General features: G+C 47.6%; 2 protein-coding genes and 1 pseudogene across 4 annotated transcripts in view; 2 read left to right on the top strand and 1 right to left on the bottom strand.

Moving 5' to 3' along the window:
* Positions 1-14,800, top strand: part of PBXIP1 (PBX homeobox interacting protein 1) — a 29,733-nt gene extending 14,933 nt beyond the window's left edge. For 2 of the 3 annotated variants that reach the window (XM_088460947.1, XM_088460948.1), the window contains exons 4-12: positions 2,592-2,659; positions 2,731-2,866; positions 2,995-3,087; positions 5,273-5,485; positions 5,861-5,884; positions 5,972-6,045; positions 6,415-6,540; positions 7,548-8,998; positions 12,007-14,800. In XM_088460947.1, the coding sequence (XP_088317073.1) occupies positions 2,592-2,659; positions 2,731-2,866; positions 2,995-3,087; positions 5,273-5,485; positions 5,861-5,884; positions 5,972-6,045; positions 6,415-6,540; positions 7,548-8,998; positions 12,007-13,255 (3,434 nt within the window). In that variant the 3' untranslated portion in view covers positions 13,256-14,800. The remainder of the gene's footprint in view (positions 1-2,591; positions 2,660-2,730; positions 2,867-2,994; positions 3,088-5,272; positions 5,486-5,860; positions 5,885-5,971; positions 6,046-6,414; positions 6,541-7,547; positions 8,999-12,006) is intronic. The other variant, XM_088460949.1, reaches the window with a different exon arrangement.
* Positions 14,801-19,757: 4,957 nt separating this feature from the next.
* LOC148454377 (DC-STAMP domain-containing protein 2-like) overlaps positions 19,758-27,833 on the bottom strand; it is a 60,034-nt gene continuing 51,958 nt past the window's right edge. The window contains exons 13-15 of the mRNA XM_088461004.1: positions 22,283-22,376; positions 20,059-20,298; positions 19,758-19,890 (exon numbers count right to left, since the gene is read on the bottom strand). Coding sequence (XP_088317130.1) covers positions 19,758-19,890; positions 20,059-20,298; positions 22,283-22,376 — 467 coding nt within the window. The remainder of the gene's footprint in view (positions 19,891-20,058; positions 20,299-22,282; positions 22,377-27,833) is intronic.
* On the top strand, positions 20,605-22,225 carry LOC148454378 (uncharacterized; annotated as a pseudogene).

Raw genomic sequence — 27,833 nt, 5'->3', positions numbered from 1 at the left:
GTTTTGTAGCTAGTGGAATTCGTGTTGGTGGAGCATCTTCTTACCCAGCGCCATGTTACTGGGTAATAAGATGTCTCCTGATTAATGTCGTCCTGGTTTAAGTTCCTCTATTTAATACTTTATTCCTCAATCTTCTACTTTTTCTGAACTTCTGCTTAATTGTGGACTGGGGTTTGGCGTGGGACGCTTGTGCTGCCTGTTGCCGTGTGCGGTCTATGGAGGCTGCGTCAAGCTGCTGATGTTAGTTTGGTAGTGGTCGTATCTTTCTGGTTGTCTCCAGTCTTGGTATGTCCTTTGGCACAGACGGGTTGTGTGATGGGGACGGTAATGGTATCTGTTGGGTTGCTGGGGCCTTGGTTCTTCCCCGGTATGGTCTTTGATGGTTCAGTGGTGGTCTTTGTTGGCAGATGTTGGCCTGTGGTTGTTGATGATGTATGAGTGGGGTAAGTGGTGGTCTTTGTTGGCAGACGTTGGCCTGTGGTTGTTGATGATGTATGAGTGGGGTAAGTGGTGGTCTTTGTTGGCAGATGTTGGCCTGTGGTGGTTGTTGATGATGTATGAGTGGAGTAAGTGGTGGTCTTTGTTGGTAGACGTTGGCCTGTGGTTGTTGATGTATGAGTGGGGTAAGTGGTGGTCTTTGTTGGCAGATGTTGGCCTGTGGTGGTTGTTGATGATGTATGAGTGGGGTAAGTGGTGGTCTTTGTTGGCAGACGTTGGCCTGCGCTTGTTGATGATGTATGAGTGGGGTAAGTGGTGGTCTTTGTTGGCAGACGTTGGCCTGTGGTTGTTGATGATGATGTATGAGTGGGGTAAGTGGTGGTCTTTCTTGGCAGACGTTGGCCTGCGCTTGTTGATGATGTATGAGTGGGGTAAGTGGTGGTCTTTGTTGGTAGACGTTGGCCAGTGGTTGTTGATGATGTATGAGTGGGGTAAGTGGTTGTCTTTGTTGGCAGACGTTGGCCTGCGCTTGTTGATGATGTATGAGTGGGGTAAGTGGTGGTCTTTGTTGGCAGACGTTGGCCTGCGCTTGTTGATGATGTATGAGTGGGGTAAGTGGTGGTCTTTGTTGGCAGACGTTGGCCTGCGCTTGTTGATGATGTATGAGTGGGGTAAGTGGTGGTCTTTGTTGGTAGACGTTGGCCTGTGGTGGTTGTTGATGATGTATGAGTGGGGTAAGTGGTGGTCTTTGTTGGCAGACATTGGCCTGTGGTTGTTGATGATGATGATGTATGAGTGGGGTAAGTGGTGGTCTTTGTTGGCAGACGTTGGCCTGCGCTTGTTGATGATGTATGAGTGGGGTAAGTGGTGGTCTTTGTTGGTAGACGTTGGCCAGTGGTTGTTGATGATGTATGAGTGGGGTAAGTGGTGGTCTTTGTTGGCAGACGTTGGCCTGTGGTTGTTGATGATGTATGAGTGGGGTAAGTGGTGGTCTTTGTTGGCAGACGTTGGCCTGCGCTTGTTGATGATGTATGAGTGGGGTAAGTGGTGGTCTTTGTTGGCAGACGTTGGCCTGCGCTTGTTGATGATGTATGAGTGGGGTAAGTGGTGGTCTTTGTTGGCAGACGTTGGCCTGCGCTTGTTGATGATGTATGAGTGGGGTAAGTGGTGGTCTTTGTTGGTAGACGTTGGCCTGTGGTGGTTGTTGATGATGTATGAGTGGGGTAAGTGGTGGTCTTTGTTGGCAGACATTGGCCTGTGGTTGTTGATGATGATGATGTATGAGTGGGGTAAGTGGTGGTCTTTGTTGGCAGACGTTGGCCTGCGCTTGTTGATGATGTATGAGTGGGGTAAGTGGTGGTCTTTGTTGGTAGACGTTGGCCAGTGGTTGTTGATGATGTATGAGTGGGGTAAGTGGTGGTCTTTGTTGGCAGACGTTGGCCTGCGCTTGTTGATGATGTATGAGTGGGGTAAGTGGTGGTCTTTGTTGGTAGACGTTGGCCAGTGGTTGTTGATGATGTATGAGTGGGGTAAGTTCACTTTAGGGACTTCAAAACATGCTTGCACCCATTTTCATGTTCCCCAAATTTGAATGATTAGTTGTTTTCCCCAAAAAATGTTGCTAAATACTATTCTTCACCACATTTTCAAAGATGCATAGAAGAACCTGCCGACACCGTTTAAAACCCCCAAATACCTTTAGCGGGCCAATCCGGGGGTACCCATAGTGATCCCCCATGTCAGACCATCTTTTGGAGGGTGAGAGGCTGAATTCCCCAAAAGTGACAGGTTACTTTTTGATACTTACCTTTTCTCCGGGTCCCGTTTTCGCCGATTCCTAATTGAATACGGGGATACGCGGGCACACGCACCCGATACTTTATCCTCAGGAAAAGCTGTGATGACGGCGAATAGTCCGACCTCTGACTTTTCGCCTCATATTGAATATGGGCCTTAGTTACTAACTATTCATTTACTATAATTCAGGCCTGAAGGCTCTGTGTGCGCTGTTCATTGTGTTTTATTGTTTCCCCTGTGGGGATTGACTCTCTCCTGTATTACAGCTGCCTTGGTAATAACACCTTTAGTAGCTCCCTATAGTATTATATATTATTATCATACCCTACACATAATACCAGTATGTCTACTTTCAGGGCCAGACACCGCCACACTCTCACAGGGGGATGAGACCGAGGGGTCCAGCCGTGTCCAGGATGTTATGGTAAGAGCAATATATAGTAATGTTACACAGGGAACGTCAGTCTTATTGGGTAACATCACTGTCTATCTCAGGAACCCCAGATTTCTCCACCTCGCACTGATACTCAGGAGGAGCAGCTGGACATTCCACCGGGGGAGCCAGAGAGCACAGCCGGGGACCAGGAGCTGCCGCTTGTCAAAGAGAGCCCAGGATTCAGCAGCAGAGTGGGTCAGTGCCTCATACAGGCAGCCAGGACTATGGCACCTCGTACCTCCCTGATTAATGCATGTGCTGGAATGTGGCATTACCTCATATAACGCCGCCCTTCCTTTCTCTGTCTTCTTCTTGTCTTGAAGCGAGTTGTATTGAGAAACTAGCGCAGTTCTTCCCCGGCCCCTTGCCATTGGGCGGATTGAGGACCTGGCGGCAGCACGCCGCTAGCGGAACAGGTGCTGCGTTACGCATGGTGTCTGGTGTCTTGCATGGATCACGCGCTAGATACGAGACTGGGTCATTCATCGCCGTGCTGTAGAGCAGGCCTATCGCCAGCTCCTATGATGTTCGGCTTTTGTAGTCGTCTTTCCTGCCGCAGACCAAATAGAACGATCCATTCAGTGATGAGAATAGATGGCAGCGATATCGTATAATATATTTGCCACATACGTGATTAAAGTACGGTCAGTGGGAGGAGTCCAGATGCAGGCAGCCAATCAGAAGTGACTGCCAATCATAACCTATAGTGCCTATATATGTCTCCAGCACCCACATGCGATCCGGCTCCTGACAGGTGTCCTGGCCTACCTCCTTCACGCTTACACTAATCTGCCGTCACCCTACTCTGCCCAAGGCTGCTCACCCCAAACCCCCCCCCTGGCCTACCTCCGTCACGCTTACACTACTCTGCCGTTACAATACTCTGCCCAAGGCTGCTCACCCCAAACCCCCCCCCCCCCTGGCCTACCTCCGTCACGCTTACACTAATCTGCCGTCACCCTACTCTGCCCAAGGCTGCTCACACCCCCCCCTGTTCCGGCTCTCTAGGCCTAAGGTTTCATAATGGGTCTCCACTCAGAGTTGCTTGTTCTCTCCCTGGGGTTATGGGCACAAGGAGCAATGTATTAAAGCACTCAGATAACCTCATAGGACCAGGTACCCGCTGTGCGGAAGGAGGTATGCCAGTGGGTGACCTGTGTATACTTTATGGCCTCTGCATTATCCAAAATTCACAAGAGAAAAGAGAATCCGTATTGGAGGTGCACTCTTAGGGGTAACTTTACTAAAGTGAGAGTTTTTAGAAGTGAGTTAAAATGATGTTGCCCATAGCAACCAGTCAGATTCTACTTAACATTTAAATAGCACCTTCTAGAAAATGATAGCTAGAATCTGACTGGTTGCTATGGGCAACATCACTTTTAAAACTCACTTCTAAAAACTCTCACTTTAGTAAATATAACCCTTATCCTCAACTAACACTCTCTCTATCTTTACTGGATATGAATTAAAAACACCAACCAGTATCCTCTTGTCCATATATATATAGTGACATGAGTACTGATGTTCTACTCTATATCTAGTATTGAATAAAATGAGAACCGTATGTCCTTAAATAAGGTCACTTAAGCTAAATATAATATAAAAAATTATATAGAGATAAAGAGATAAAGAGAAAATTATGTGAATAAAGAGATAATAAAAACTGAACGGTGTGCTGTCATTATTCATAAATATAACGTAGTCTGTCCCCTGTGTGTCCCCAAATATATATCTGTTATTTCATGCTCAGTACATTTGTTACAAGGTCATAGTGGATATCTTCATAATAAGTGAACATCACAATATATTAATACACAGATGGGACTGAATGAATACAGCCAGGGTAGGAATGATACATATCTGGCTGAGAGAGTGATGATAATCACCTGTATACACTATGACCCTGTAACAAATGTACTGAGCATGAAATAACAGATATATCTTTGGGGACACACAGGGGACAGACTACGTTATATTTATGAATAATGACAGCACACCGTTCAGTTTTTATTATCTCTTCACATAATTTTCTTTTCTTTATCACTGTATATCTTTGTTTTTAATATTATATTTAGCTTAAGTGACCTTATTTAAGGAGATACGGTTCTCATTTTATTCAATACTAAATATACAGTAGGACATCAGTACTCGTGTCACTATATATAGGAAGAAGAGGATACTTGTGGTGTTTTTAATCCATATGCAATAAATATAGTTGTTAGAGAGTTAGTTGAGGATAAGAGAGCACCTCCACTACGGATTCTCTTGTGAATTTTGGTTTGTGTACCTGAATCAGTTGGTGGCACCTTCAATATTTCAATAGAATAAATACTATTGGAAAACATGACGTTTGATATCCTCATTTATGTAATAACTTGGTGCGGGAGCTTCCTTTCTTTGTATAAGCTATGCCCCCGCATTATCCCAGTCATCGTACAGACTGGCTGACCCCTGGAGCTCGCTGCCTCCCTAGTTTGGAGGCCTCTGTGTCCCTAGTGGGGCTAACGACTCGTAACTGATTGATCTCATTGCTCCTGAATGCTGTGTAACGAGAGGTCTCCTTCATGTCACTGCCTGCCACTGTTCTTCTGCCCCCCGCAGGAGAGGACCTAGAGCAGGTCAGCTGCTCCAGCAGTGATGACGATATGGAGGGCCTCAGGAAGCGCGTACCTAGAGGGGCTCCTCCCGTCAGTATTGGACCAAGCCACAGAGAGGCCGAACACCAGGACGCAGATGCTGGCTCCTCTCTCACCCTCAATAGATGCATCATTGCCGTATTGGCCCTCGTGGGCCTGGGACTTCTGATCTTCTCTGGTGAGATGTGACAAGAGCGCCCTCTGCTGGCTGCATATGATCTGTATGACACATTCCTCGTACACTGATTGCACAGTAGCGGCCAGATTCACCGCACACGTTCTATAGGACACTAATAACCCCAGTGATAGGGCCTCATGTAGCTTCTTGTTATCCTGTCTCTTGCACACACACGTTCCTGAGTACCCGTACCCCAACAACTATTATCTGGGTATTGTGCATGAGCCGAACATTGGTACTTTACACTTGGGAGATAGTCTGTGTGCGGGCATTGCAGGATTTCCGGGTGTTATGTCTTCTATAACAAGCGGGCAGATCTGTGCTGTCTTTCAGTCTTAGACATGGTTCCTAATGGTCTCTAATCTCTCTTCCCAGGCAGCGGTTTCAGCTCTGAAGGCGGTAAGTCAGATAGTTCTATAGAGAGCTATAATATAGAGGATATATAGATTATTACACTGAGCGATAAGCTCTTCTCTCATGTCCTAGATCCCCCGCAGACCGTCATCACACGCAGCGTGACAGGAGGAGACAAACAGTCAGAAGGCATTGCCTACATTCAGGTGAGGACCGCCCTCGTCGCCGTTACCTAACCGGCATTAAGGGGGATCCGAGGTGGGACTGTGGCAGAGTTAGTGCCTGTTCCATAAGGACAGGGGATAATGCTACAAGTTTATGCCGTAAAGACTATGGGTGGAGAATTGTTACTCGGGGGAAGGTGATCCAGAACAAACTGTACGTTCTGTGCTAATTACCAGGTAACCTAGAGACGAGAATACAAGCTATGGGGTAGTCTTTGTATGCTCAGAAGCCAATAACAGAACGATGGACGGTTACTAAGCATCTGTCCTAGCGCTTCATACGCGTTCTCGCTCTCAGACTGGCCACACATTGCTGGTACCAATACGCTTTGTGTCTGTGTGTCTGTCCAGGACTGGATTCTCAAACACGCTGACCAGTTCACAGGGGATCCAGGCAGCCTGCAGGACATGAGTGGCCTATTGGACAAAGTTGCCAAAGAGAACCAGGAGATTCGGCACATACAGGCCAAACTGCAGGTACCGGATATCTCTGCACTGTGATTTGTATGGTCCTCAGACACTGTGTCTACTGAGAGCTGTATCATGTTATATGTTCCGAGCACGGGCTTGCATCATACCCACATGTGTGCCGTTCTACATATGTACACCAGTCTCATCCATGTCTTATCCATGAGAGAGCGGGGGACAGGCCTGAATTTCAGGACATAAGCTCCGTATTGATCCGCAGGTGGGGAGTTTGGTCCTGGCGCTCTCTCCGGCTTATTGGTGTGTGTATAAGTCATATAACTTCCTCTCAGCAATGTGGCTATAAAATGGGGAGAAAAGATAACCAGATGATGGTGTATACTGCTATGCAGTGCTGCCGGTGTACGGTGAAATATAGATACTCGCCGTATAAATGACGAAGGCGTTGGATGATCTTGGCTCTGTTGTCCAGCCGCGGAGTCCTCTGTACATCTGGGGGATCAGTGTCGTGGTCCCAGGGATGGGAGAGAGGTGACACAACATGGTGTATACTATAGGCATCTGTATCCATCACTGGGATTGGAGGATATACACCATGTTGTGTCACCTCTCTCGTATCACTGGGACCACGACACTGATCACCCAGTTGTACAGAGGACTCCGCTGCTGAGCAACCACTACAGGACAACCGAGCTAAGATTGTCCAATGCCCACCAAGGCCGACAAGGCGCCAAAACAAACTTCCTATCTGTAGACTGCAATCCCCTGGAACTGGACGGTTCCAAACCCAGGCTGAATGTCCCTGGTCTACACAGTTTTCAGACACTTCTGGTGCAACTCATCCATTATACTAACTCTGTGTTGGTCCACTTCTTAGTATATTGTTTCCTCATGTCTTAATTGCTGAAGTCCTAATACTAGCCCTCAATATCTGGGTCGGATATCCGTGAGATACACATTAACCCATTAGCGTTGTACAGTATCTGTGACAAAAATACAAAATGATGCATGCGCGTGTACTAACTACTTGTGTATTTTGAATAAATCCATATTCACAGGCACAAAAGGAAGAACTGGAAGCCCTACTTCATGACGGCAACGGGGAGAAGGTCACGCCGGAACCACAACACCTGGGTGTGACAGAAGAGAACGTGAGACTGAAGGACGCTCTCCTCAGAGAGGAAACGGCCCACCTATCCGCCAAGGAGGAACTCCAAGACCTACAGGTGAAATTGGAAGCCTTGGAAGCCAGCAGCTTGGAGAAGGAAGCCCTTGTTGTAGAGAACTCCCAGCTAACAGTGGACCTGGACTCCTCTAAGAGGCAGATTGAGGGTTTCCTGGCACAGAAGGAGACATTGGTGGCCGAATCCCAGATGCTTCGCCAGGAGTTGGACAAGCAGCGCTTGTTGTTGGCTTCTATCAGACAAGATTTAGATAATCTAACGGTGAACAACACTGAGGGAGCGGAAGAGAATAACCTACACAAAAGGATCTCCGAAATGAGTAACCGGCTGGTGATGGAGACTCAGAGGTCTGAGACTTGGGAGAAAACATATGTAGCGCATGCGCAGAGGAGGACAGAACAAATGGGAGAAGAGAAGAAGGACTTCGGTCATAAAGAGTGGAAGAGGGTGGACAAGTCGGGCAAGGCTCCAAATATCTCTACTACAGCCGGAGATGTGAAAAAAGCACATTTCAAGCACAGCAAGAGGCAGCCTGAAGAGGACCATAGGGAATCCCAGCATGAAGAGTGGAGAAGCAAGAAGTATCAAGAGAAGCGTGAGCAGCATTGGCGAGAGAAGAAGCATCGGCATTGGGAGGGAGAGAAAGGTGGGGCAGAAGACCGAGAACAGGTTCCACATGAATCCGAAAATTGGAGAGACCAGGGCAAAGATCACAAATCCAGAGACTTTGGGCATCACCGTCACGAAAACCCTGACAAAGGCTGGAAGGAAAAACCGGTACGGCATCATCAGGGAGAAGCAGGAGATGGATACCATCCTCGCAAGGGGCAGAAGGACTTTGCGGATGCACACAAACATGGAGAGGAGGACAGTAGGAAAAGGGAGCATGGCAAGAAAGCACATGGTCAAGAGGCCCCTCATCGCCACCACGACCATAACAAATTCTGGAAGAAGCTCTCAGATCATCAGTACCGCGTGCCAGAGGGATGCTCGGGGCTGGAAGAGTGTGCTCGGAAAGATGGCATTGACCTTTTTAATGTGGAGCTAAATCCGGTCCAGAGAAAGCAGTTTGAAGAGGTCCTTCAGAGTTACCTGGAGAAGTCGCAACTCTCAAAGCACCTCCCCGAGCTTGTACCTCTTCTTGATGGCTTCTTCGAGGGGCCAGTTTTCTCCCATCATAAAATCCGATTCAAGGACTTTGTGGATGACGTTGAGGATTTCCTGGAAGACCTGGCGAGGAGGGAGACCGGGGATGATGACCTTGTGGACGATTTTGAGAGATATGTCTACACCAACTTCTTTGGAGAGGTGGCCACTAAGAAAAGGTGAGTCTGTCTTCCGTCCCTCACATTGCAGGGCCGCTGCTTCCTGAAGGTCACAGTTTAATTTTATTTGTGGATAAATATGGTAGTGGTCAGAGGTTCCCAAACTTGGTCCTCATGGCCTCCTTACAGTCCAGGTTTTAAAGATAACCATGCTTGGGCACAAGTGACTTAATTAGTACCTCAGTCTTTTGATTTAACCACTTGTGCACAACCATGGATATCCTTAAAACCTGGACAGTTAAGAGTGACCCTGAGGACCGAATTTGGGAACCTCTGTGGTAGGTCGTTTCAAGTTCCTCTACGAAAATAGTCTACCCCACCTTCCCCCAACCATCCCGTCACTGCGAAATAATTTCCCTTTATTATATTACAGCTCCCAACAACTAAAGGAAGTCACAGCCCGAAAATACAACATATAGGGCCTGATTCAGAGCCGGACGCTATTTGCGCTCGCTTGTTCAGGAAAAAGGGGTGGATATTCAAATGAACTGTTCGCTCTTTGCGGTCTGTTCACGCCTCTAGGTCTGAACGAGCGAACAAAACATGCGGTCGTTTTTTGGAAAACTACGCCCCCTGGCCGCTCGCATCCTACGTCATGTCCGCTATTTATTAGATTAATCGAGTACATCGACCAGCGTATGAACTGCTCGCTATTCTTGTGGTTGGTTTTCCCTACCGCAATCTTGCGAGCAGTTCTGGCTATAAAATAACCCAGTGACGTGGTCAATGACGCTGCTGTATTAATTATGCACACCCATAAAACGCCCGTTTTGACCTTTAAGCACGCCTGCGTTCGGATCTCCACTCCCCGTTTTCAAGCACCTTCCCCCGTTACCACCCACATACGCCTCCTCCTGTCACTCAAAATAGTAGGCATTCGCTATTTAGCGAACAAATGATTTTCGGCCGCACTGACTGGTTCGCGCATGCATATTACGATCCGTACGCATGTGCAGATAAGCGAACATCGCTCGGAAAGAGCGAACGGCCGCTTACGAGCGGCTCTGAATCAGGCCCATAGAACCTTCTAATCTTTTTATATATAAATAATTCCCAATATCCATAAATGTATGGAAATGTCGTGCTCATCTGTCACCATATCCATGTTATGTACAGAACAGTCATCGTCTATAATCACACTGATCAGAACAATACATTGTAAAGGCATATTTTATTTACCAGTATAAATATACAGCTCCCAGACCACCTTATGTACTGGAATAATCCGCCACCTGGAAGTGGGATTTCACCGACCCCACCTGCATTTTGGTTTTGTAGAGAACTGGCTCCCACTATAAAATGATGGGCTTGGTTATTCAGGCGTTTGTGTATAACGAGGTCGGTATGAAGACGGTAATATGTTTGTTAGCATGTTCCATTGCTGGAACTAAGGCCTGGGAGGGGAGTGATTGTTACATATGTGTTTTACAATGACACGCTCATATCTCATCGGAGGGAGAGGGGGCTGTAGACTCAGTGGGCCTCATTCAGAGTTGGAAGCTAAGTCTTTGCAGAAATGTATAAGCGCGTTGGCACACTTGTGTCTGCAATAATTGTAAGATTCCTCCGACACTCCAGTCATCCTCTTCTTCTACCTGATCACCCAGGAAACAACATTTCTTATACAATAAAATGCATTCCTGAATTCCCAGGCTCCACCACAACAGTCTGTCACTTTCCCCCAAGATAGGTTGCAGCCACTGAAAAGGGTGGTGGTCAGTTACCACTGTGGGGGGCCAGTTGCACACATTAGTTGGTCCAATGCACACCGAATTGCCAACCACTATGTTCCAATTGTGGCATACCCCACCTCCCACCATAGCAGTATCCTCCTCACACAGGCCACAGGGTGCTCCTGCCCATATGGCCCCTCCTGGCTCCGTACTGCTCCCAGTCTGTGCAATGACGCATTAGTTTGTACCGCAATGTCCTGGCCAAGGATCTGCACTGGAGCGGGTACTGGAGGCTCCTTCAAAGACTGGAATGCCAACTCACAAGCAGGTATCGAGTAGTCTGACGTCCCTCTCTAATCCAATCTATAAGGGATGTCACTGAGGAACAACTCATCTGTAGGGCCTTGCAGTTACTAAGGTCAGTATCTGTCTTAGGGTTGTGAGCAGGGGACAGTCTCTGGTAGCCTCTACCTCCACTGGTTTGGGCCCACTCCAGCCTCCCCGCACTCTATAGTCCAGGCATTGCACCTCTGTCCTCTCTATCTGGCTTCCGTCTGCCCTAACTGTCCAACCTGACTCCAGTTCTCCTCTAACAACCTATGACCCTGGGAACCTACCTTGCCACCTAGCTCTTATCACCTTGTCCGCTACCTGATCCACAGTGATGGAGGACAGAGCACCAGCCTCTGGATACCGGGTGGCATAATCCACAACGGTGAGGATGTATCTCTTCCCCAATCTACTGGGCACAGGTAATGGACCTATCATGTCCACGACCACTTTTAGGAAATGTTTCCCAACTACCACCAAGGACCTGAGTGGAGCCCGAGCACTGGGGTGTCCAAGCCGCAGACAAACGTCATAGGACTTACAGTAGTCCCGGACGTCATACATCATTCCGGTGCAGAAAAAGTTCTGTGTCAGGCGCTTCAGTGTTCGTTCCCTCCCCCGGTGTCCAGCCATCAGGACCATTCAGTTAATGTACTGTATTTGCATGTGGACGCCTCCAATGCACCTTTCTAGGGGTAAGGGGCCGCAAATACATGTGACAGGAGTAACAGTAGATTTGGCTGCAAGTCTTGGCGCACTCACAGTTCATGAAACCACATTTTTATGTAGCGCAAATTAAATGACCTCCAACTTTGAATGAGGCCCATTGACTTGCATAATACTCGCACATCTTAATACCTCCCCATAGATGTAGGTGCTGAGTTGTTTATGACTTATGTGATGACAGTCACTAGTACTTGTTTGACACAGCCTATTATGTGTACATCCAGCTATTGGCACTTCCTCTAATAACATGTTGCAGGGCTCAATGAATTCCTTTTCTAGGTCTGCTAAAATGAACATTCACCACAACAAGCATGGAAAACTGGAGAAGTCTTTGGAATTTGATCAGAAACAAGCAGATTCCAGACCTTCTACAGAAAAGAAAGCCTCCATAGATGACTTGGATGTAGACTTCCATGACTACCAACATTATAAGGGAAATTTCAAGACGGCTGGGACACACAAACCAAGGCCACCAAACCGTCAGTATGAAGAAGACTATGAACCAGGATTCAACAAGCACAAGTATGATAAGGAAGAGGGACATCGTTACAAAACCCACCACCAGCCACGCCGGCATGACACGGAAGATAACAGCGAGTCATTTACTCAACAGGAAAAGTCAAACTGGCGCCATTCTGAGAAGAAGCCCAAGCCCAATGGGAAAGATGGAGGACAACACTACAGATCTTACCAAGAACATCATATAAGGAAAGAGGTTGATGGACATTTCCACAAGCATAAGCTGTATAATAAGCACCACGAAAACGAGGACTTGCAAGACCACCACTATCACAAGGACAAGTTTCATACAGAAGACTATGGACATCAAACTAAATACGGTAAGCACCCATATCCCGAGACATCTGAAAAGAATGGCCATGGCCACAAGTATAAATACAAACCCTACAATAAGCACAGTGAGGAAGACACAAAATCTTCATTCCAACAGGAACAAAAACACAATCAGCAAAAACCTGATAAAGATGCCAGCAATAAGCGTCATCAATCGTCTCAGGCTTACTTTGAGAAGCAAGGAGGCCACCACTATAAGTCATCAGACCAGAAGTCATCGAAAGAAGGTGGCCATATACACAGAGAGCCTCAACCGTTTCACATCAGTGATGAAAGATCCACTCCATACCCCTCCAAAGCCTACCAGCAGAGGAAGGATGAACTTGAGAGCAGACACGAGTCCTACCAGCACAAGAAGGAGGATGCTGAGAACAGACACAAGTCCTACCAGCACAAGAAGGAGGATGCTGAGAACAGACACAAGTCCTACCGGCACAAGAAGGAGGATGCTGATAGCAGACACAAGTCCTACCAGCACAAGAAGGAGGATGCTGATAGCAGACACAAGTCCTACCAGCACAAGAAGGAGGATGCTGAGAACAGACACGAGACCTACCAGCACAAGAAGGAGGATGCTGAGAACAGACACGAGTCCTACCGGCACAAGAACGAGGATGCTGATAGCAGACACGAGTCCTACCAGCACAAAAAGGAGGACCATCACAGAGAGCCCTAAAGATAGCTCCCCAGTTATATATTAGACGCTCTCCTTCCCTGGTAGTGTTTTGGATTTGTGCACCATATCGTCTTGTGTTAATGGCCACCAGAACTTTCCAAGTTGCCCAATGTCTGATGACGCAGGTCTCGGGCAGAGGTGGTGTTCTGTGGGTAGGTGATGATATATGGGAAGATGTTTTTGTGTTGCTCATAGTTGTATCACTGTCTGTTTCCTGACATGCTCCTATCTGTTGTAAGTGAATCTCTGGTTCATAGTCCCGAGTCCCCAATGCTGGGACTCTGCGTCTCCTATTCCAGGAGACCGGCCCCTGATCCTCTGCTGTGGGACAATCCCTTACTTAACCACTAGTGCCTTAACCTGGAGTGAAGTTTTCCCCATGGTACTGTATAGTGACACGTCTTCAGCAGGAGCTTTGGAGACCATTGTGCTAATTCAGATCAGTTTATTGAGCCCTCTTCTTATTTTTTTCTTTCTTTAACACTTTCTGTGCCAAATGTCCCTAAATTATCCTAACATACAGATGTGTCCTTATTCATCTTTGCTCTAGTCGCGGCAAAAAGCCCCTCACGGTGCACCAGGTCGCTAGACTCTGCAGGCGCCGGGTGGCTTTTTTTGCCGAAAATGTCACAATGTGATGAGACCAGGACACACCAACAGACTGCGCTGATTACTGTGAGATGCGACACTTGTATATCTGTGTGCTCCTGAGTCTCTGAATCAGTAGAAGTGCTACAATGCCGCGCCCGCGGCTTTTTCATTCCAGCTTGCGCTGTGTCTCATATACAGACTGCGTTGCACACAGATATACAAGTGTCGCATATCACGTTACTCAGCGCAGTCTGCTGGTGCCTCCTAAACGCATGACATTGCTACTCAGGCGCACGTTCTGCACACAGACGCCCGACGCTAGTACTGTAGCACGGAACCTGGCTGCTCACTCACGCTAGGCAAGTTGCGCTGCGAGGCGTATTGAGGCTAAATGTATGATGAGACATCTGTAATTATATATATATATATATATATATATATGTATAGAGAATGGCAACAGAATTGTCAGGATTCTATAACGTGTTTGTCCAGTGTTACACGCTGGTGCCTATTCATATTCTATTTACTGACCCTTTAACCCACTAATGAATGTACTCTGTGGCCTCGTACATGAATCTCCCATGTCCTGACAACACTCTAAACCACTGACTCACCCTCTGCTAGTAAAACGGCAGGGTCTGTGTAGCCCACCACATGAAGACCTATGCTACCTATGGCAGACCCCCAAACTGTTTGTTCTGATAATAATATTACTTTGTGACTTATTTAGCGCTTACAATATGCAGGGACGTTAGAATGTGCGTTTCTGCGCTTTACGTTTGTGTTAATCACCCTGCGCTATTCACGTGACGTTGGTGTAACACCGGCAGCTGCTGTACAGAGTACACTGGATATTGTGTGTGTGTGTGTTTGTGTGATGCCTGTGTGCTGGTTCATTTAATCCCAACTGTTGTTGGACTAATGCACTTTGAAAATAAATAAGTTAAAAAGAGACATTGCAGCCATGGTCATAACTTCTAGTCGCACACCCCTCGCTGCGCACACCATAACGCCATATGCGGGCCCAAATTGTGGCGAATGCTGGCTGCAATACTTCCCCAAATCACAGACTAATTGGTGCTACATGAGAGGCCACAATGCTGCCAGAGCAAATTCTCAAGATGCGCTGATGCCATGTGTTTGTCACACGCTTATTTCAGACTGGCGCAAATGCATTTGCCATTAGGTATGACTAAAACCGCTAAACCCCTTTTATACTACAAATACAACTTTGTATGTATCTTTGTGCCGGCCTGTGTGTGTCTGCAATGGCATGAACACGCCCTTACAGTACTACTTTAGGAGGTCCTGACCCTACAGTCCAGGCGTAAGTGGCAGTACCACACGCCTCTGCATGGGCGCACAAGTGTCCTCCTGTTTGGGGCATTTGCAGAGTGAATCACACAATTTAGGCTACGCTGTGAAAGTACTCTCTATGCACCAGCCCCTATGTGGGTAGTAGAGAGGCCTTCGGCCAATGTACAATGCGTTTTGGTAGATTTTACATGGAAAGGGGTATAGGTACCAGCACTAAGCTAATGGGTCTGTTGGTTCTCAGTGTGTGCCATGTGTGAGCACAGTGTCCTGTCTGCTATGGGTAGGGCACCACCCTTGCATGAGTACAGTGTCCTGCCTGCTGTGGGTAGGGCACCACCCTTGTGCGAGCACAGTGTCCTGTCTGCTATGGGTAGGGCACCACCCTTGTGTGAGTATAGTGTCCTGTCTGCTATGGGTAGGGCACCACCCTTGTGTGAGTATAGTGTCCTGTCTGCTATGGGTAGGGCACCACCCTTGTGTGAGTACAGTGTCCTGCCTGCTATGGGTAGGGCACCACCCTTGCGTGAGTACAGTGTCCTGCCTGCTATGGGTAGGGCACCACGCTTGTGTGAGCACAGTGTCCTGTCTGCTATGGGTAGGGCACCACCCTTGTGTGAGTACAGTGTCCTGCCTGCTATGGGTAGGGCACCACCCTTGTGTGAGTACAGTGTCCTGCCTGCTATGGGTAGGGCACCACCCTTGTGTGAGTACAGTGTCCTGCCTGCTATGGGTAGGGCACCACCCTTGTGTGAGTATAGTGTCCTGCCCGTTGTGGGTAGGGCACCACCCTTGTGTGAGTACAGTGTCCTGCCTGCTATGGGTAGGGCACCACCCTTTTGTGAGTACAGTGTCCTGCCTGCTATGGGTAGGGCACCACCCTTGCGTGAGTACAGTGTCCTGCCTGCTATGGGTAGGGCACCACCCTTGTGTGAGTATAGTGTCCTGCCTGCTATGGGTAGGGCACCACCCTTGTGTGAGTATAGTGTCCTGCCTGCTATGGGTAGGGCACCACCCTTGTGCGAGCACAGTGTCCTGCCTGTTATGGGTAGGGCACCACCCTTGTGCGAGCACAGTGTCCTGCCTGCTATGGGTAGGGCACCACCCTTGTGCGAGCACAGTGTCCTGCCTGCTATGGGTAGGGCACCACCCTTGTGTGAGTACAGTGTCCTGCCTGCTATGGGTAGGGCACCACCCTTGTGTGAGTATAGTGTCCTGCCTGCTATGGGTAGGGCACCACCCTTGTGCGAGCACAGTGTCCTGCCTGCTATGGGTAGGGCACCACCCTTGTGCGAGCAGTGTCCTGCCTGCTATGGGTAGGGCACCACCCTTGTGCGAGCACAGTGTCCTGCCTGCTATGGGTAGGGCACCACCCTTGTGTGAGTATAGTGTCCTGCCCGCTGTGGGTAGGGCACCACCCTTGTGTGAGTACAGTGTCCTGCCTGCTATGGGTAGGGCACCACCCTTGCGTGAGTACAGTGTCCTGCCTGCTATGGGTAGGACACCACCCTTGTGTGAGTACAGTGTCCTGCCTGCTATGGGTAGGGCACCACCCTTGTGCGAGCACAGTGTCCTGCCTGCTATGGGTAGGGCACCACCCTTGTGTGAGTACAGTGACCTGCCCGCTGTGGGTAGGGTACCACCCTTGCGTGAGTACAGTGTCCTGCCCGCTGTGGGTAGGACACCACCCTTTTGTGAGTACAGTGTCCTGCCCGCTGTGGGTAGGGCATCACCCTTGCGTGAGTACAGTGTCCTGCCCGCTGTGGGTAGGGCATCACCCTTGCGTGAGTACAGTGTCCTGCCCGCTGTGGGTAGGGCATCACCCTTGCGGGAGTACAGTGTCCTGCCCGCTGTGGGTAGGGCATCACCCTTGCGGGAGTACAGTGTCCTGCCCGCTGTGGGTACGGCACCACCCTTGTGCAAGTACAGTGTCCTGCCCGCTGTGGGTAGGGCACCACCCTTGTGCATAGTTGCCGATAGAAACAAGAAAGATTCAGATGATTGAAAACACAGCGGAGTAATGACGGGAACGCCGGGCAGCACTGGGGACGCTGTCCTCGCACACAGAAGCCACAACAAATGGTGAACTAATGGTACCAGTAAGAAGCCTCCTCCTCTTCCACACTAATGAGAGGCGCCGCAATCTGTAGTATTACTCAGGATGTATCCGCTGTATATGCCTCTATAGGATGCACTGATAATAAGATGCTGTATACATACTGAAGCACACCTATAGATACAGTATATACAGTACAGCAGGTGATCTACAGCCTATAAACAATTTGCTCTCTACTAGCCTCCAAGGTAATAGCTCCTCTGCCTCAGGAGCAGAGGGCCTCTGGCTTCTGCGACAATCTTTTTTTGGTCCCGAAGCAAAATGCCTCCTTCCGCCCAATTCTCAACCTCAAATCCCTCAACAAGTATTTGCGGGTCCCCATATTCCGTATGGAGTCTTTGCGTGCCATCATTTTGGCCTAGCAAACGGGGTATTTCATGGCCTCCTTAAATATCCAGGATTCTTACATGTGCCTATCCGACTCAGTCATCAGAGTTTCCTCCGGTTTGCAGTCAAAGAGGAGCACTACCAGTTTCGGGCCTTGCCCTTTGGTCTTTCCACGGCTCTTCATGTGTCCACGAAGGTCATAGCAGCTCACTTGCGGCGCAAGGGTGTCAGAATTCTCCCTTACTTGGACGATCTACTTATTTTATCCAGATATGCTCGAGGAGCACCTTTGCCTCACAATAGATCTTCTACAGTCACACGGGTGTGTCTTCAATTGGAAGCAGTCCTCACTGACGTCGGCCCATTAGATGCTCCACTGCTGCATGTGGATCCTGGGATCTCTGGTCTCCACCTTCGACATTGTGGGGTACACCCAGTTTCATACCTGGCCTCTCTAGGCGGAGATTCTGACTCTGAACAGATCCCATCTCCAGATCAAGCTGCAGACAATCGTCCTATCTTGGGAAGTTCGTCCCTCCCTTGCATGGTGGCTCCAGAGCTCCCACTTGGACAAGGGTCGCCCCTTCTGGATTCTGGACTGGACCCTTCTCACTACTCATGTCAGTCGTCGTGGGTGTGGAGCTGTAACCTGCCAGCAGCAGTTCTTCCAGTGTCAATGGACGGCTCAGGAGAGCCGTCTCCCGATCAATGCCCTGGAACTTCTAGCTGTCTGCAGGGCTCTCTCTCAGGCTCAGCAATTCCTTCAGCATTGCCCAGCATAGGTACAATCAGACAATGCAACGGCCATCGCTTACATAATCCATCAGGGCGGCAGTTGCAGCGCCATGAAAGAGGTCAGTTGCATCCTCTGTTGGGCACCATGTTCTTCCACCAAAATTTATCTTCAGATTTAGCATGCTTACTTCTCCTGGTGTTCTGTCAGAGGTTTTAATCCCAGATCCGTCTGTCTTTCCCGAGTTGTCTTGTTTCTACAGACAAGCCTGGATTTAGGTCTTCGTATGTATTCTTTAAAGGTACAGGTCTCGGCCCTTTCGGTTCTCTTTCAGAGACAGACTGCCGTTATGCTTGATGATCATACTTTCTTTCAGGGAGTTCTCCACGTGCAGCCTCCATTTGTTCTTCCGATGGCTCCGTGGGACTAGTCCCTGGTGCTTCGGGCTCTTCAGTCACCTCCCTTCGAGCCTTTGGATTAGGTGGGCCTTCATTGGCTCTGTGGAAAACTATTTTCCTTCTGGCTATTACATCGGCTGAGAGAGTATTGGACTTGAGCGAACTGTCGTGTCGCTCTCCTTTTCTGGTCTTTCATTTGGACCGGGCCATTCTTCGGACTCAACTTGGCTACCTTCCAAAGGTGGTTTCCAGATTCCATCTTAATCAGGAGATTGTGGTCCCGGCTTTTCAGTGTCCGGCGGATGAGGCCTCTTTAGATGTTGTTGGAGTACTCCGAATTTATGTAGAACATACCATGGATATCCGGAAGTCAGATTCCCTTTTCATACTCTATGGTTTCCACAAGCGTGGTTGGCCGGCTACGGAGCAGAACTTAGCCAGGTGGCTCTGTCTAACCATCGCCATGCGTACATGGTGGCAAACCTTCTGGCCCTGGCTGTAGTGATTGCTCTACAAGATCAGTTGGTTCTTCTTGGGCAGCTCGTCGTGGTGCTTCTGCGGAGCAGATTTTGTAAGGCGGCCAGCATAGTCCCCGAGTCCCCTATGGACTAGTGAAGAAGAAAAAGAGACTTATGTCTTACCTGTTAAGTCCTTTTCTTCCAACTCCATAGGGGACATAGGGTGCCTACCCTGATGCACCTGACTGGCAGGGTTTCTCTTTTTCTGGTTTCCCTGCCTCTTCGGGTGTTTGTCTGTGTGTGTGTGACGGTCTTCCTTCTCCTTCTTCCAGCTCCTGCCTTAGGCTTGCTAACTTGACTGGGCTGGGGGTGGGGTATAGGGAAGGAAGAGCCTGGGCTGATTTCCTGAAGATTTTAACTGTTTGGTGCCCAGACTCACCTGCCAGCCTATACCCAAGCGTAGTCCCTGTGTCCCCTATGGTGTTCAAAGAAATGGTCTTAACAGGTAAGACATAAGTCTCCTTATCTCAGTGATGGTTTATTAGAGAATGCAGGAGATATTCTTTTATAATCCTGTCTCCTCATCTGTGATCTTCCTTCCTCTGTGGATGGTGGTTCTCTTCAATCCACGCTGCTGGGGCCAGTCTTCCTCTTCCGATATGCCACTGTAATCGGATTGCTCCGCAAAGTCGGTATCACTGCAAAGACAGAAGCAATATGACAACAGCTAAAGTATAACAAAGCCACATAGCCATTACAGTGTCATACAGGCAGGGACATGCTGAAGGAGACTAACCACTGCCTGAGAGCAACATTTCCAACCGCAGCATACAGTACAGATAGCATCAGTGTATTGTGACACTTACCCGGACTCATTGCTAGCTTCTGCCTCGCTCATTCCGAGGCTCTCCTCTCCAGTGTCTCTGACCCTCATATACTGCTCAAACTGCTGTAACAGGTGGTCACTCCCCTTCCAGCTCCTGCATAGCTCCAGCACACGCGCCTTCAACACCTTCTTCATCTTCTCCCTCCTCGCTTCTTCGTGGTCCTTCACTCTTCTCATTGCATCTCTTAGAAGATGAATTTGCTCCTCATCACTGGAGTCCCTGAGGAACAAGAAAGGAAATCACCCAATGGGTCCATACTGTGATGATAGACACCTCCCAAGTCATATATACATTAGTGTCATTGCTACTCTATCATCTCCTGGGGATCTGGTGTATAGCACTGATCCCTATACTGTAGGTGAGATATTACCAGTGATGTGTGTGTATATATCTATATAATGTATAGTGATATCGCTCCCTCTCTGTGTGCTGGAATGTTGACATGTTAGACTGTCGGCATATCATTCCTGGTGGGCTAGCGTTTACTTAATTGCAGCGGCACCAGCGCGGCTTCTGGGTCTCGGCAGTCATGTGACTGTGACTTCCAGTGGAGTCATGTGATGCTCCAGCATTCCTGTACTGTCGCCCTAACTCTAATCCCACCCTCCTGTAGTATAACCCCGTCCCACCCTTACTGTAGTATAACCCCGTCCCACCCCTACTGTAATATAACCCCGTCCCACCCCTACTGTAATATAACCCCGTCCCACCCTTACTGTAATATAACCCTGTCCCACCCTTACTGTAATATAACCCTGTCCCACCCTTACTGTAATATAACCCCGTCCCACCCCTACTGTAATATAACCCTGTCCCACTCCTCCTGTAGTATAACCCCGTCCCACCCTTACTGTAGTATAACCCTGTCCCACCCTTACTGTAATATAACCCCGTCCCACCCTTACTGTAATATAACCCAGTCCCACCCCTACTGTAATATAACCCCGTCCCACCCTTACTGTAGTATAACCCCGTCCCACCCTTACTGTAGTATAACCCCGTCCCACCCTTACTGTAGTATAACCCTGTCCCACCCTTACTGTAGTATAACCCTGTCCCACCCTCCTGTAGTATAACCCCGTCCCACCCCTACTGTAATATAACCCCGTCCCACCCTTACTGTAATATAACCCTGTCCCACCCTCCTGTAGTATAACCCCGTCCCACCCTTACTGTAATATAACCCCGTCCCACCCTTACTGTAATATAACCCCGTCCCACCCTTACTGTAGTATAACCCCGTCCCACCCCTACTGTAGTATAACCCCGTCCCACCCTTACTGTAATATAACCTTGTCCCACCCTTACTGTAATATAACCCTGTCCCACCCTTACTGTAGTATAACCCCGTCCCACCCCTACTGTAGTATAACCCCGTCCCACCCCTACTGTAATATAACCCCGTCCCACCCTTACTGTAATATAACCCCGTCCCACCCTTACTGTAGTATAACCCCGTCCCACCCTCCTGTAGTATAACCCCGTCCCACCCTTACTGTAGTATAACCCCGTCCCACCCTCCTGTAATATAACCCCGTCCCACCCCTACTGTAGTATAACCCCGTCCCACCCCTACTGTAGTATAACCCCGTCCCACCCCTACTGTAGTATAACCCCGTCCCACCCCTACTGTAGTATAACCCCGTCCCACCCCTACTGTAGTATAACCCCGTCCCACCCCTACTGTAGTATAACCCCGTCCCACCCCTACTGTAGTATAACCCCGTCCCACCCCTACTGTAGTATAACCCCGTCCCACCCCTACTGTAGTATAACCCCGTCCCACCCCTACTGTAGTATAACCCCGTCCCACCCTTACTGTAGTATAACCCCTTCCCACCCTTACTGTAATATAACCCCGTCCCACCCCTACTGTAGTATAACCCCGTCCCACCCCTACTGTAGTATAACCCCGTCCCACCCTTACTGTAGTATAACCCCTTCCCACCCTTACTGTAATATAACCCCGTCCCACCCTTACTGTACTATAACCCCGTCCCACCCTTACTGTAGTATAACCCTGGTGAGGTCATTGGGGCGTGGAAATGATGAATGTCACTGTCCGTCTAATGACTATATCATCTCTGTGTATACAAGTAACCATATAATTGATGAGAACTGTCCTATGGTAGTGCTGGGTTTATAGGGTACTCATGTAATAACTTGGAATTATGACATTAGTGAAAGCAATAATGATACATACATTTCCTCATCCTCATTCTCCTCATACGCCAGAGGAGCCATACAGATGATGCAGATCTGGTCCATGATCTGGAAGCACTCGCAGCAGTACAGCCCTGTGATGGGAAGGAGATTATTATGGCTGCCTGTAGGTATCTGTAGCAATGTCATATAGGGGTCTAGTTACTAAGCCAGCCAATCAGCTCCCAACTGTCATCTCACAGGCTGTGTTTGAAAAATGACAGGAGCTGGTTGGCTGGTACCTTATCACTTTCCATCTCTAATAGGGGTATTCAATATGAAATGTTAACTTCACTGCCGAAGTTTACGTTTCATATCGGAGTTTTTTTCTGCGTTAAAGTATCGGGCGCGCTCCCGCGTATCCCCGTATTCAATTTGAAATCGTCGAAAACGGGAACCTCCGAAGTTGGATTTGCGTAAAGTTACGTTTTTTTCCATAAAAAATTTGTAAGACCCCCCTAAAGTTGTAAAAACATGGGGGATCACTATGGGTACCCCCGTTTTAGCCTTTAAATGAAAGTCGGGGATTTAAATAGCCGCAGCAGGTGTTTTTTTCCCGACATTGAAGAAGTGTTGCAGAAGAGCACTTAGGTTATTTTTTTCGTTTTTTTAAGTGGTCCCATCAAATTTGGGGTACATGAAAATGGGTACTAGCATATTTTTAAGTCCCTAAAGTAAGTTTTTAAAAATTCTGCATTTGTGCACCTGCCGCTATAATTCTATTCTTCAAAACACGTGCCGCATACTTGCAGAATAGCCCTGAACCTATTTGCCTATTGTTTAACAATTTTTTCCCTTTTTTTTTTTCACCCCAATTTTTAAATTAATTTTTTAGGGTGTCCCTATTTTTTTTTTTAAACCCAAATTTATTTTTTTAAGGGTGTCCCGATTTTTTGTAGGACATTTTTTTTTTAACATTTCCTTTTAAGGGGACATTCCCAAAACTACAGGCTATTTTTTATAAGCCTGCACCCCCAAACCCTTATTCTGTATTTTTTTTCACTTGCTATAGTGCTTAGAAAAATGATCCCTGTTTTTCAAAAAATGACCCTTGAGCTCATTTAAGGAAAAAAACGGGAATTTTCAGGAAATATGCCTGGGACCCCCCTTAAAGATGTCCTGTCATGGGGGATCACTATGGGTAACCCCGTTTTTGCCTGCTTAAGAAAGTCGGGTTTTTAAATAGCTTTGCAAGGTGTTTTTCCCTGCCGTGGCTATTAGAAACCCCGACTTCCTTCAGGAGTTAAAAATGGGGGTACCCATAGTGATCCCCCATGTCTAGACATCATTAGGGGGGTCCCTAGAATATTTTCCGAAAATGCCCGCTTTTGTTAACCTGTTAAAAAAATGTGTAAAAATTTTGAAAAAAATGACATAAGGTCCCCCCCCAAAAGCCAAACCAGCCCCAGGCTAGCCAGCCAGTGGTGGTTTCTAAAAATACGGGGAACAAAATGTGTAGGGTTCCACCGTATTTTAGAAACCAACACCAGGCTGCAGGGACTAGTGCTGGTTTTAAATATAGGGGGCAAAAACGACGTGGGGTACCCCCTATATTTGAGACCAGCACCAGACCCAACCGACCGGGGTACAATGCCACAGCCAGGAGACCCAATCACCGGGGCTCCAGGTCCAAAGCATTACACCCCAAGTCGGTCAGCGCAAGCCGGTGATCTCGGGGGAGTCAGGGATCCCAGAAAAAAGGGTCCCCCCTCTCCCGAGCACCACAGACTTACGCTGAAGCCCCTGGAGCGGTGGGTATAGGGGTAATTGGGGTGCCAAATAATGTAAAACTATTGTACTTTACAGTGGAACTACAAGTGCCAGCATGTCTGCCATTTTGCACTTGTGGAACTACAAGTGCCAGCAGACATGCGGCACTTGTAATTTCACTGTAAAATAAAGAGTTAAAAAAAGACAAAACACACACAGCGTGCCCAGTAGAAGTTTATTACACACACCTACCCATTCACACATACTTACCTATACCAGATGTTCGGTCCCCTTGTCCAGTAGAGATCCATGGTAACTGGCCCTGCAAGAAAGATTTCATACTCTCCTACATCCAGCGCTGGTCTCCGCAGTAATCCATGGGTGTTTTAAAACAAAAAAACGTGTTACCCGATCCACGCTACAAGCTATGTGTATGTGTGTTGTCAGCGGCAGCGCTCACTGTAGAGCGCCCGCTGATTGGCTTCGGCAACTGACAGTTCCCACGTGGGCTGACTCACCAACGTGGGAACTGTCAGTTGCCGGAGCCTATCAGCGGCCGTGCTACAGTGAGCGCTGCCGCTGATTGGCTGATGGGACTGCAATGCCCCGTGAAGTCCCGGCAGCGGCCATTCGGGAGCTATGTGTATGTGTGACAACACACATACACATAGCTTGTAGCGTGGATCGGGTAACACGTTTTGTTTTAAAACACCCATGGATTACTGCGGAGACCAGCGCTGGATGTAGGCAAGTGCATAAATGCGACTTTGAAGAAAGTGGTGCAGAAGAGCATTTAGAAATTTTTTGGGGGAAAAATAACTATGCCCAGCAAATTTGGGGTACTTGAAAATGGGGGTCAGCATATTTTAAAGTTGCTAAACAGACTTGAAAAAAATCATGAAAAACCCACTTGCGCAAGGAGCTGCAATGAAAAAAACACCTGGGGCATACTTGGGGACCTCCCCAGAGTCAAGTATGCTATTTTTTAATTTTGTTACCCAACATTTTTTTTTTTGGCCCCCAAATTCAAAGTGCTTTTTTTGGGGTGTCCCGATATTTTTTTTTTTGACACAGATAGTTTCAAGGGGTCATTCTGAAGGGTGCAGGCTATTTTTTTTAAGCCTGCACCCCTAAACCCCAATTCTGCACTTTTTTTCGACACCTATTCAATGGTGAAAACTTATCCCCGTTTTTTAACTTCGACTTTTCAAAAATGCGATAAGTCTTTGATATTGAATACGGTGTAAAAGTAAAACCTGCGATAATGACGTCATAATTGCGATATTAACGCAAAAACAATGTTATCACACCCATATTGAATACCCCTGTAAGTGTAGCGGGGACAGTGATATATATGGTGTAGGTGATACAGGTAGGTGTATAGTGAGGACAGTGATATATATGGTGTAGGTGACACAGGTAGGTGTATAGTGAGGACAGTGATATATATGGTGTAGGTGATACAGGTAGGTGTATAGTGAGGACAGTGATATATATGGTGTAGGTGATACAGGTAGGTGTATAGTGAGGACAGTGATATATACGGTGTAGGTGATACAGGTAGGTGTATAGTGAGGACAGTGATATATACGGTGTAGGTGACACAGGTAGGTGTATAGTGAGGACAGTGATATATATGGTGTAGGTGACACAGGTAGGTGTATAGTGAGGACAGTGATATATATGGTGTAGGTGATACAGGTAGGTGTATAGCGGGGACAGTGATATATATGGTGTAGGTGATACAGGTAGGTGTATAGTGAGGACAGTGATATATATGGTGTAGGTGATACAGGTAGGTGTATAGTGGGGACAGTGATATATACGGTGTAGGTGACACAGGTAGGTGTATAGTGAGGACAGTGATATATATGGTGTAGGTGATACAGGTAGGTGTATAGTGAGGACAGTGATATATACGGTGTAGGTGATACAGGTAGGTGTATAGTGAGGACAGTGATATATACGGTGTAGGTGACACAGGTAGGTGTATAGTGAGGACAGTGATATATATGGTGTAGGTGACACAGGTAGGTGTATAGTGAGGACAGTGATATATATGGTGTAGGTGATACAGGTAGGTGTATAGTGAGGACAGTGATATATACGGTGTAGGTGACACAGGTAGGTGTATAGTGAGGACAGTGATATATACGGTGTAGGTGACACAGGTAGGTGTATAGTGGGGACAGTGATATATACGGTGTAGGTGACACAGGTAGGTGTATAGTGAGGACAGTGATATATATGGTGTAGGTGATACAGGTAGGTGTATAGTGAGGACAGTGATATATACGGTGTAGGTGATACAGGTAGGTGTATAGTGAGGACAGTGATATATACGGTGTAGGTGACACAGGTAGGTGTATAGTGAGGACAGTGATATATACGGTGTAGGTGATACAGGTAGGTGTATAGTGAGGACAGTGATATATACGGTGTAGGTGATACAGGTAGGTGTATAGTGAGGACAGTGATATATACGGTGTAGGTGATACAGGTAGGTGTATAGTGAGGACAGTGATATATACGGTGTAGGTGACACAGGTAGGTGTATAGTGGGGACAGTGATATATACGGTGTAGGTGACACAGGTAGGTGTATAGTGAGGACAGTGATATATATGGTGTAGGTGATACAGGTAGGTGTATAGTGAGGACAGTGATATATACGGTGTAGGTGATACAGGTAGGTGTATAGTGAGGACAGTGATATATATGGTGTAGGTGATACAGGTAGGTGTATAGTGAGGACAGTGATATATATACGGTGTAGGTGATACAGGTAGGTGTATAGTGAGGACAGTGATATATAAGGTGTAGGTGATACAGGTAGGTGTATAGTGAGGACAGTGATATATACGGTGTAGGTGACACAGGTAGGTGTATAGTGAGGACAGTGATATATACGGTGTAGGTGACACAGGTAGGTGTATAGTGAGGACAGTGATATATATGGTGTAGGTGATACAGGTAGGTGTATAGTGAGGACAGTGATATATACGGTGTAGGTGATACAGGTAGGTGTATAGTGAGGACAGTGATATATATGGTGTAGGTGATACAGGTAGGTGTATAGTGAGGACAGTGATATATACGGTGTAGGTGACACAGGTAGGTGTATAGTGAGGACAGTGATATATATGGTGTAGGTGATACAGGTAGGTGTATAGTGAGGACAGTGATATATATAGTGTAGGTGACACAGGTAGGTGTATAGTGAGGACAGTGATATATACGGTGTAGGTGATACAGGTAGGTGTATAGTGAGGACAGTGATATATACGGTGTAGGTGATACAGGTAGGTGTATAGTGAGGACAGTGATATATACGGTGTAGGTGACACAGGTAGGTGTATAGTGAGGACAGTGATATATACGGTGTAGGTGATACAGGTAGGTGTATAGTGAGGACAGTGATATATATACGGTGTAGGTGATACAGGTAGGTGTATAGTGAGGACAGTGATATATATGGTGTAGGTGATACAGGTAGGTGTATAGTGAGGACAGTGATATATACGGTGTAGGTGACACAGGTAGGTGTATAGTGAGGACAGTGATATATATACGGTGTAGGTGATACAGGTAGGTGTATAGTGAGGACAGTGATATATAGGGTGTAGGTGATACAGGTAGGTGTATAGTGGGGACAGTGATATATATGGTGTAGGTGATACAGGTAGGTGTACAGTGAGGACAGTGATATATATAGTGTAGGTGACACAGGTAGGTGTATAGTGAGGACAGTGATATATACGGTGTAGGTGATACAGGTAGGTGTATAGTGGGGACAGTGATATATACGGTGTAGGTGACACAGGTAGGTGTATAGTGAGGACA

The sequence above is a fragment of the Taudactylus pleione genome, unplaced genomic scaffold (genome assembly GCF_031769625.1).
Source record: "Taudactylus pleione unplaced genomic scaffold, aTauple2 ptg000997l, whole genome shotgun sequence".
In the NCBI taxonomy this organism is placed as follows: Eukaryota; Metazoa; Chordata; class Amphibia; order Anura; family Myobatrachidae; genus Taudactylus; species Taudactylus pleione.
Note: the sequence above shows the minus strand (reverse complement) of the source record. Positions and strands in the feature narration are given on the sequence as shown.